Genomic DNA, 10,407 nt, shown 5'->3' with positions numbered 1-10,407 from the left:
GGGAAGGGAAGGGAAGGGAAGGGAAGGGAAGGGAAGAGAAAATATCCTATAACTTCCTAATTAGTCTTTCAGGCTTAAATAAGCCAGGTTCTGGGGCATGCAAATACCCCATGTACACATACATCATGATTTTTATAGCATTCATTTTCAATTTGGTAGTTTTTTGTAAGCATCAGGACACTTTCTTTCACACTTTGGACCTGTCCTTCAGGAAAGACAGCATACCTCAATGTAAACGAAGTGCTAAGAAAGCAGGAATTTCTGAAGTGGTCCAGAAAACTCTCAGCACAATCCCTGGCACCCAATAAGCATTCCATTAATATTTTTATTATAATTACAGTTATGATTAATTTTCCCATGCCCAAATTATGTTCTTCCCCCCTACACACACACACACACACACACACACACACACCCTTTAGTGACAAGGCACCAAACCTTTAGAGGACCTGTCCATTCCTGTCCCACAAAGAGGTCAACCACAGAAACAACACACACCTGTTCCTGGAAACATTGACAGGTTTCCTACAGCTTGCTAGTACTTACCAGACTCCTCAGAGAGCTGTGCTGCCTGGGATGATAGCACTGCTTTGTAGTGTCAGATCCTGCCTTCTCCCTCCCCAGAGCATTTACGGGCATAAATCCAAGGCCACAGCAAGTGTTTGCTCTCTTCCTGTGTCATTTTCCACTTGTCTTTCATAGTACAATGATATTTCTCTTCTCCCTTAAAATCTTTTCCTTTGTGCCTTTTTATGTCCTCTAAGATTATTTCTCCCAACTTTTTGTGTAACTTTCGTATCAGTGGGCAAAGCTGATGTATTTCCTTTATCTAGTATAGGAAGGAGAATGTTATGCTTGTGCCAGATGTAACTGATGATCTTCCCAGCAAGAAAACATAATTTACAGATGATTGCAACCATTCTGACTCCCTATTTCCTGAGGTTTTGTGGTTTTCCTTGGAAAACTACCACAGAAAATTGCCTCATTTCCATGCCTCATCAAAAAAAAGGGAGGGTTAACGTACAAAATCTGTTCATAAAGCTGCTCATCTCTCCCTATCCATGCACTAACCTCTGTCGTTTCCATGGTATGCAGTCAGTACCATCCTCATTCACAGAGCCACTGTGCTTTTCACTTTGTTCTGTGACTCGGATCTCAAGGGCCCTGTCCCCAACTATGGCAGCCTTCTTTTACCAAAGTTTTCCTCTCTCTTTCTTCCCTCCTACTTCTCACTGTGCAGGCTGCTTGGAGAATCTTCTTAAACTCTCTCTGAGCATTCCAAGGATCATACCTCAATCAGCCCATTCTAAACCAAAGCAATTATTTCTTTGCCTCAAAAACTGAATTCCTGGGCCAGGGAAATGGCTCAGTGGAATAAGCGTTTCCCTGGGAAGCACAAAGGCCTGAGTTCAATCCCCAGTTCAACAAAAACAAAACAAAACAAAACAAAACTGAATTCCTATACCACATTCCATAAGTCTCTGTTTCAAGGCTACTTTTAAAAATTACAATTCTTGGGCTGGGGACATAGTTCAGCAGCATAAGCCCCTATCTGGCAAGTGCAAGGTCCTGAGTTCAATTCCCAGTACAAAAAAAAAAAGAAAAGAAAGAAAGAAAGAAAGAAAGGAATTAAAATTCTTGCCAGACATGGTGGCACATGCATATAATTACAGTACTAGGAGGCTGAGGCAGGAGAATCACCACAAGTTTGAGACCAACTTGGGCTACATAGTGAGTTCAAGACCAGCCTAAAATATGTAGTGAGGGCCTGGAGAGATAGTTCAGTGGCATAAGCACCTGCCTGGCAACCGCAAGGTCCTGAGTTCAATCCCTGGTACAAAGGAAAGAAAGAAAGAAAGAAAGAAAGAAAGAAAGAAAGAAAGAAAGAAAGAAAGAAAGAAAGAAAGAAAGAAAGAAAGACATAGTGAGCACCTGTCTCAAAAGAAAGAGTTACAGTTCTTGGCTGAAAATGGGACTGGCTCCATGGTCGAGCTCATGCTCAGCATGTTACAGTTCCTGGGTTTTAGCCTCAGCAAAATAAATAAATAAAACAATGATTATAGGAGGAAGAATTATAATTCTTGAAATTCCACATTTACCATTGAATAGTCTTTATGGGATGAACACAAACTTCAAGTTAAAGGGTATTTCTTAATTATTGTCTCCATTGTAATTGTTTTGTGTTCTCTCTGTCTCTGTCTCTGTCTCTATCTATCTATCTATCTATCTATCTATCTATCATCTATCTATCTATCTCTCTTCCTCTCTCTCTGGCACAAGAAGGAATAGTACATTGTGATATTTGTGATTCAGGCAGGAAGTCCCTCCCTATCAGGGCCTAAGTGAAATGGCTTTGTCCTCAAAAGCCACAGGGCAACTCAGGGATGCCTCAATGGGAGTAGCCCTCAAAATGTGCGAAACACAGAACATGAACCAATATTCATATATGGGTTTTTGTTTTGTTTTGTGTTTTGGTTTGATGTTTTGTTGTTGTTTTGTTGGCACCGGTAATCAAACTAAGGACTTTGTGCTTGTTAGGCAGGTGCTTATGCCACTGAGCTATCTCCCAGCCCTGTATGTTCTTGTTTCAGAAAAGAGAATGGCTACTGTTGGCCAAAGGGGAACCCACGAGCCTAGGACCCAGCCAGAGAGACCTTGCCAGTACTTTTTATGTGATTGTACCATCTCCTTCCCTCACGCTTCTGGTGAAGGCAGTAGCCACCCGGGAACTGATGCTTCCCAGCCCCTTTCCCCCGCTGCCTGATGACCCACCTGAAGACAGCCTTAAGATTGTGGAGGTAAGTGGAGCGCAGGTCTCATGGGGCAGATAGAGAAAAGGGAGAGGAACAAGCCCCCAGAGAGTGGATGGAGGAGGTGTGAAGGAGGAGCCACCCCACAGATAGGAAATGGGCTGGAGAGAGGAAGTCAGTGCTTACATGAGTGCAGCAAGGTGAGAAATGAAGTAGAAAGTTGACTCGAAGGAAGTAAAGTTTGAGAAGAGATAACTGAAGAAAATAACATCAGTGGTATAATGACTGAGAATTAGTACCATGCTGAAAGAGCATAAGAGGTGTGTGCACGAGCACACACACCTGAAATCTGACTAAAATGGGCACCCCTGGGTGCTCACTGTGAAGGAATAAAGGAAGAGAAAGCAGGTAGCAAGTGAGGGAGAATGGAGGCAAGAGAAGTCAGGACAGGCAGGTCCAGCTCCAGGTCCTTGGTTATCTGCTTCTGGTTTTGTCCTTGCACTACTGGCTATCTGCCCTCTTCCAATCTGCAATTCTACCACAGAGGTAACCAAGAAGTGCATCAAAGAGGAAAGGGGGATTGAGCAGACAGATTGGAAGGCAGAGGAAGGGAAGAGAGGAGGGAGTAAAAGGAGATGCCCAAGGAATATGAACCTTTGAATGGGTTTTTGTTTTGGGGTGTTTGTGTGCATGCGTGCGTGCATACATGTGTGTGTGCCTGTTGGATTTTCGTTTGGTCTTGGTATCCCTGGTGGCATGGCTAAGCCTTGGTGCATGGCTCCACCAGTGCACATCTGTGGATGTCCTGTTCTTATGGCCAGATACCTGCAGTACATTTGCACACGTGTATGTACTTGTGTTTATAAGCATCTATGTCTCATTGGGAAATAGAGCAAAAGACAACCCATGTAGGCACAAAGATTAGAAAGGGCCCCAAAAGACTTTCCTCCTCTCTCCTCTGTCGCAGAGCCTGTACTTCCTGCTAGCTTCTCCAGGCTAGAGGTGTAGAGGTGGGAGGGGAGGCTGGGATGGGGGGGGGGGACCGGGACTGGAACCACCCCACTGCTGGACCTTGGGCTGCGATGCAGAGAGGACAGAGCCTGGGATTGTGCTCTCAGCTTGGCAGCCACTAGAGACAGAGAGACATGGGCACGAGCAGCTGTGGCTCACTCTGCGTCTCACTTCAGGGCCAGTGGTTTCTGGCACAGGATGCTGTGGCCGGAAAACCTGACTGCTCAGGAATGCTATGCTCCTGAGCCCCTGCCTCTATGCCCTGCTCATCTCAGGCCAGGAACTACATGTACTGGTCTTACAGACTGGGGCACCCCCTCTACACACACACACACACACACACACACACACACACGTACCCTGAGGACACGCCTCCCTTTGCTGCCCACACAGTACCCCTTGTGCCCTCTCAGAAGCCAGTGAAACACTTCCTGGGGCCTGTGTGTTCATTCAGAGGCCCTAACCATTTAGTATTGCCCCCTACTTCTGTTCTTTTGCCCTGGCACTTCATAAGCACTCAGACCTCAGGCAAAGCACCCCTAGGACACATCTATTTCACAGGTCAACTGCAGCCCTGAGTCTCAGCACCTTCTCCACCTCTCATACTCACTGGTCTCATCAGGACATCTGTGTTCTGTGACCTCAAGTTCCCTGTCAGGGGCTCTCCTCTCTTCCTCAGAGCATGCTGGACAGCCTGGAACTGGAGCCCTCCTACAACCCCTTGCAGGTTTGGAGCCACCTGTACCCACACCTGAGCAGCACCCTTGTCAAGCCTCAGGGCCGGCTCTATCCAAGCTGGGAGAGCCGGGGCCCAAGAAAGGTACAGCTCTCCTACCCTTCACTTCTCACATCCCTCCCTCTCCTTTGCATAGAGTCCTCAAGCCCCATCCCCATCGCAACAGTGTCTCACCCAAAGGAGCACTATCTACCCTGATCCCACGGCTAGGAGGGGAGGGGGGTAGAGAACTGCTTGTGTGGTGGGGAGGCTCTGTGCTTAGGTGTTTCAGATAACTGCCCTTAGGTGTTTTAATTGTAGTCTTTCTAGTAACTCATTAGTCATTTAACAGACCATTGTCTCATTAAGCAAGCTGGCTATACTCCAATCGCCATAGCCCTCTATGAAAAAGGCCAAAGAGATTGTAGGAAAATAATTGCCTAAGGGAAAGGAAAGTGACAGTTACAGAGCACCAGTATTTGCCAGGTTTTATGATTAGTGCTTTTCCATATTTTCCCCATTTAATCTTCCTACCATCCCAACAAGGTAAGTGCTGTGCTCACTGTACCAGTAGGAATGGGGAGGCTAAGGTTGGTAGCTTGGACACAGGGCTCTGGTGACAAGGGTTGTTACTGAAAAGTTGAAGGTGAAGTATTCATATGAGATTCATGTTGTCATATGAACATAACATTTGGGCTTCCTTTTGCCCTTATAGTTTTTGTCTAATTTCCCAGCAGCAACACATTTAGAAAATTCCCACTTTTGTCTTAGCTAAAATTACAGGAGGCCAGCCAAATAGCTTAACAGATTAAAGCACCTGCAAGCAGAAGCAGGGGCCAGGGGTTCAATCCCTGGGCCTGCCATGCCAGCCCCGCTCCCCAGGGCACACTGAGACAGCAATTGAGACGGCATGGTAGCACACGCTTGTAATCCCAGCACTTGGAAGGGATCCCAGCACTACAAGTCCAATCTGGTAGTGAGACCCTGAACACCCTATAGACCCTTCCCTAAAATGCAAAACTAAAATAGAATTACAGGAGTAGGTTATTTCTACACTCAGTTCATCCAGAAGGGAGTGCAGTGATGAGATGCGTGGAGCAGAGCCCACCCCAAGTTAGCCTGATGGGCAGCTGACAGAGGAGGGACATGGGCAAGAAGGCAATGTAAAGGCTACAGCCAAAGGACACTAGTCACTTCCCAAGGTGGAGAGGGTGACACTCCAACGATAGTACGCATAAAGGAGTGAGGACAGAATGCCCAGCAGTGAATGGGATATGGAAGAACTCTGTGGTCCTCAGAGAAGGCTCTAGCTGCTCAATTTGCAGGCTGGGCAGCTGCCAACCAACCGAGTTCGAGCCGTGGTGCCCCTGCCAGTAACTCCAGCTCCAGGCAGAGCCCCCAAGATGCCAGCAGCCAGCAAATCTTCCTCAGAAGACTTCTTCCTGCTTTCGGAACCAGAGGAAGAATATCCCTCTCAGCCTTGAGTCACTGGCACCAGAGCACAGCACCACTGTTCTACCAGGCCTCTGCCAAGGGTTACAAAGTAACTCTCTGGGTCAGATCTGCCTTCTACTACCTAAGCCTAGGTGAGCTGAGCACAAGCTGACCCAGAAGCAGCCTCTGCCTCCTCTGTCCCACCCCTTTCAACACACCCAAGCCTGTCTTTTCTCCACAGAGACTCATTTTTTTTGGATCATGTGATATAGTACAAATGAAGATTAAATGTATAGTAAGCCTCCACCATTGTTAAGGAGCATTCCTAGCCCACAATTTCTTCTCATAGTTCAGTGTAAACAGGTGGATGTCAGGTCACCCACAGGAAACCAGAACTCAGGAACAAGAGTGAGATTTCAAAGGTCATGAAAAACAAGGATTGAAATCCAATCTTCACTGCAGAACTGGTGCCCTTCCCAGTATACCCACCACCTGCAGTCCCCTCAGGCTCCAGCCAAGTGTTCAAAGCTTGGTACCTATGGGCTAAGTGGAGGGGGAGCAGTACAATACAGCCAAGAACAGGGAAAGGATGATATGAAAAAGACCGACTGCCTTCCTCGTCCCCTCTCCCACTTTTCTGACAGCTCCCGTCCACAGAATAATAGCTACCCTTGGCACAGACACTTTCTCTGTGCTTTACAATATACTAAATATTTAAGAAGTGTATCCATTTCATACACGCCACCCAGTAATATAGAGCTCATTTCAGTTCTTGCACTTTACAAAGGGCAGCAGGGGAGATCGAGGATTGCAAATGTCCTACAACTGATCCAGGGTCACAGTGTGAAAGCCCAGCCAAAGTCAGTTTGACTTGACTACCTAGGTCTCAAGCTGCCACCTTGCAGGGTTCCCTCCCTGGGAACTTTCCTCCTTCAATGGCTCCCACCACATTCTGGTTCTCTGCTTGATTCCAACATACCCACCCAGCATACCCTGCCTGTGTCTCCTCTGTGCCTGTTCACACACAGAGACCTCTTAAACCCAAACTCACTTTAATGTATCTTGAAATTTTTAAAATATATCTCTGGCAAAGAACAATACAAGGGGGTAAGGATCCAGGCAATTTCCATACAGGCCCTGGAACTTCACCCACTGTGACCAACTACCCGCTTCCGAAGACCTGGTCCAACAGCTCTGTTCCTTTGAAGAGGGACTGCTCAGGATTGTTGGTGTTCCCCAGAGCTCATCTTTCAGTCCTGCCTTTTGTTCTTAGGACTTCGATGGAGGGCCTTCCCACCTTCTGGTTCCTGTTCATTCTAACAGGTTTTTCTGAACCCCGGTGCCACCTTTCCATGGTCCTCTTATCAGCTACCTTTTCAGGTGGAGCCCCCTGACTTGACCCCCGTCTGGTCAGTACCTGTCCTAGAGAGCCCACAGTCCCAGCCCCCTGAGGCTCCACTCTTCTGGACCTGGCTATACAGGGCAGTGTCTAAGCTGTGGCCTTTGCTACCACTACCACCTGTAGCACCACATTTGGGGAAGGTCAGGCCCTGGGGCTTGGGAGCTGGGAGGGGCTTTGTGCTCCGATGGGGGGGCACAGCATAGTCATCAGTGGCAGGGTTATAGGGAAACTCATAACCCTCCTCCTTCACCCGAGCCTGGCACCACCATGCGTCCTTGGGCTCCTGAGGCAGATCATAAAGACTCCGGGGAGGGGCTGGGGCCAGACCCTCAGGTTCATCATAGATGGGGTCTTCTTTGGTGTTTGTCAGCTTGGCCTTCTGCAGCTGCTGCTCCACATGCTCATATAGATCCCAGTAGAGACGTTTCTTCACCTGTATCTCTTCTGATGCCCGAGAGGGGGTACTGTCTACAGGATCTGAGTATAAGGAGTCCTGAGAAGGAGCTGGAGGAATGCGCAAGGAGTCTAAGGGCTCAGCATACAGGGCTGGGGCACTGCTTCTGAGCTGCTGGGGGCTAGGAGCAGAAGCAACCTTCCCCTCTGCCACCTCCCCTTCATGGGAGTCAGCCCTGAGGACATCCTGCCCCTGCCCCACTTTTCCCTGGGCCTTCTGCTGACGGATGGCAGTCTCAACTGCCTGAAATATATCATTTCCTTGCACGGTCTGGAAGGTGAAGGTTCCAGGGCCAGAAGGGCAACGGCGACCAGCCTCAAAAGAGAACATGACCTGAGAAGGGTATGGAGGGAAAAGTATTACCAGAGGTCAGAATGTGAGTCACAGAGCCCAAAGTAGGAAGGGCATCTATGAAGACAGACCATTGGGGGATAGAGGTTGGGTCCCGGTGGGTGAAAGAAAAGAGGGATCCAAAGGGGAGAGCTTCGAGCCTTCCTGCCTTGCCCCTCCTGGCCTTCAGCTGCCCAACCCAGGAAGCCCTCCCTGACCATCCTCCCTGGCAGTCCCTGTACCTTGTCTCGGCCATAGCGGCGCAACAGAGTGTAAGGCCAAGAAAGAAGTGGCTCCAGGATCTGACCCTGGGCTCCCAGGGTCAGAAGAGTCAGCCTCTCAGCCTCTACCCTCAGCACATAGGGCCCATGCAGACCACAGCGCTCAGAGGCCTCTGTCTTCTGTGCAGTGACCCAGAACTGGGATCCTGGAAGGGTACACAATGAGACAGGTACCTGGGTGGAAATTCGCGAGGGCAGGGGTAAGGACTGGGAGGACACCAGGGCAGGGTGTCCAAGAACTCTTCGGATTCCTGGGACTCCTCCGTGAGCCCCGCCCCTCTGGTCATCCACTCCCCAGGAGCATTCCTTCCCATTCCATCCCTGAGGGGCTTCTCAAGGGTCTACCTTCCCACATAGGGCTGTACAGGGAATTCTCCAGCATCTCCAGGGCAGAAAGTTTAGGTGGGTCCGTGACCGGGACGGGAGCCAGAGTCCAACTTTCCTTCTGTGATAAAGAGATCATTAAGGACCCTATAACCCTGAGGAAGGCTCTGGGGAGCATGAACCACCCAGCTCCTCTGGCCTCTGTAACTGCCCCGCCACGCCCCTTAGGCCCAGCACTTTCTGCCCTAGCCCCTCGCCGGCAGCCCCGGTTCCCTCACCGGAAAGGCATTTTGGCACAACGTCTGCACCCAGGCTGCGCTGGACGGCGCGTCCGCAGCCAGCAGGTGTGAGCGCTGCGCAGTGTCCAGGCGGAAGGCAGCTGCGCCGGGCTCTGGGGGGCTTTCCACAGCCACTGGAGCCACACTCACGCACTCAGCCAGACGGATCACCTTGCAGTCCAGGCGGCGCGAGCCCCCTCGACCACTTCCGGAGCTCGACCCCTTGTGATCAAAAAACTCGAGCCGCGCTACGCCGTGGGGACTAGCGGGGTAGAGCACGGCCCACGTCTTCCTCCATTTCTAGAGAGAGAGCAAGAAACGCGGGCGCGGTAGCGAGAGTGCGAGCAGCACGCGCCCAGACTGATAAGGAGGGAAGGCGCAGGCAGACTAGGGGGCCCGGGCTTCCAAAGAACGAGCAAAGTTTCCCAAACCCAAGGAAGATGCCACTCAGTCTTTCTAGCACCGAGGAAGGCATAGCCTGACCCTACATATTCTCTCCAAAATTGCAGAGCAACTTCTCGGGAGCGACGCCGGGCTCTGCCAAACCCCACCCCCGCCTTCTTTCTGGCCTCTTGTACTCACTTCTGGCCCTCAAGGGTTGGGGATCCTCAGCCCCCCACTACCTTGGTCCCGAAGCGCTGACTCTGCAAAAAGAGCGGCCCTTCCATCACAGCCCCGTCCATGTCCCCGGGCGGTTCCTCCAGCGCTTCCTGGCCCCGCGGGCTCAGGCTGGAGGCGGGGTCGGGGCGGGGCCGGGCCTGTGGGAGGCACTTCCCCCTCCCCACGCCGTAGTCTCTTGGGCAGTCAGAATGTGTGGGGAGAGCATGAAGCAGGAAAAGAGTAAGGGTCCCCAGATAGGCCGGGTCGCGCACCGCCTCCGGACCACACTGCCCTGGGAGCGCACAAGTGGCTCCACCTAGGGAAACTTGGCGATTCGTGCCAGAGAGCCCTGGCGCCCGGGCACTGAGGCTGCCTATGACATCACACACTCAACGTGACATCAGAGTGAAGGTCATGACATCACTTGCCGGCTCCTTAGGACATCCAACAGAGCCAAATAGGCCCTCGGAATTTCAGTTCGCTAGCTGGACCAGCAGTGGCTCCGTCGGAGTAGAACTGTTTATAACCCGCTCGCTTAGCTGGGACGTAGAGGAAAGGCAGGGGCCACCGCCCCGGCCGCTCTGCCATCCCACAGCCGCTTGAAAGTCCAGCTCCCTGACCGCAGCTGCTCAGCCTCCAACCTGCGGGCAAAGAAAGCTTCATTGAGCTAGGAGGGTCTGGGGGAGGGGGGAGGTGGCGCGGTAGCGGCCAGCTCCACGGGGGAGGGGAGGACCTAGAGGAGAGGAGGGAATTGGCTAGGGAGGAATGGAGGGAGAAAGCGGAATGTGGGAGGGCTCAAGGGGACGTGGGAGGGACGAACTGAGAGGG

General features: G+C 50.9%; 2 protein-coding genes across 4 annotated transcripts in view; one reads left to right on the top strand and one right to left on the bottom strand.

Annotated features, from left to right (window-relative positions):
* The window catches only part of M1ap (meiosis 1 associated protein), a 108,966-nt gene extending 102,973 nt beyond the window's left edge, over positions 1-5,993 (top strand). The window contains exons 8-10 of the mRNA XM_004634132.3: positions 2,592-2,798; positions 4,441-4,581; positions 5,802-5,993. Coding sequence (XP_004634189.1) covers positions 2,592-2,798; positions 4,441-4,581; positions 5,802-5,960 — 507 coding nt within the window. The 3' untranslated portion in view covers positions 5,961-5,993. The remainder of the gene's footprint in view (positions 1-2,591; positions 2,799-4,440; positions 4,582-5,801) is intronic.
* Positions 5,994-6,945: 952 nt separating this feature from the next.
* On the bottom strand, positions 6,946-10,272 carry Dok1 (docking protein 1). 3 transcript variants are annotated; one of them, XM_023718489.1, is made up of 5 exons: positions 9,562-10,272; positions 9,151-9,279; positions 8,723-8,822; positions 8,339-8,523; positions 6,946-8,099 (listed from the first exon to the last, which is right to left on the bottom strand). In XM_023718489.1, the coding sequence occupies exons 3-5, from the start codon at positions 8,757-8,759 to the stop codon at positions 7,287-7,289; spliced, it is 1,035 nt and encodes a 344-aa protein (XP_023574257.1). In that variant the 5' UTR covers positions 8,760-8,822; positions 9,151-9,279; positions 9,562-10,272; the 3' UTR covers positions 6,946-7,286. The 3 variants fall into 3 exon arrangements, with proteins under 3 accessions (XP_023574257.1, XP_004634184.1, XP_023574256.1); XM_004634127.2 differs by having other exon boundaries at positions 8,980-9,279; positions 9,603-10,272; XM_023718488.1 differs by having other exon boundaries at positions 9,603-10,272.
* Positions 10,273-10,407: the final 135 nt, after the last annotated feature.

Source organism: Octodon degus, unplaced genomic scaffold, assembly GCF_000260255.1.
Source record: "Octodon degus isolate 3935 unplaced genomic scaffold, OctDeg1.0 scaffold00058, whole genome shotgun sequence".
Classification (NCBI taxonomy): domain Eukaryota; kingdom Metazoa; phylum Chordata; class Mammalia; order Rodentia; family Octodontidae; genus Octodon; species Octodon degus.
This window is presented reverse-complemented; position numbering and strand designations above follow the sequence as displayed.

What these genes read in the sequence shown, in the direction of transcription:
- Dok1 (XM_004634127.2), bottom strand. Translation starts at nt 9,662, where the DNA reads ATGGACGGGGCTGTGATGGAAGGGCCGCTCTTTTTGCAGAGTCAGCGC. An exon ending in GTCAGCGCTTCGGGACCAAG is followed by an intron (nt 9,280 to 9,602) that starts GTAGTGGGGGGC and finishes CTCTCTCTCTAG; the next exon opens with AAATGGAGGAAGACGTGGGC. An exon ending in TGTGCCAAAATGCCTTTCCG is followed by an intron (nt 8,823 to 8,979) that starts GTGAGGGAACCG and finishes TCTTTATCACAG; the next exon opens with AAGGAAAGTTGGACTCTGGC.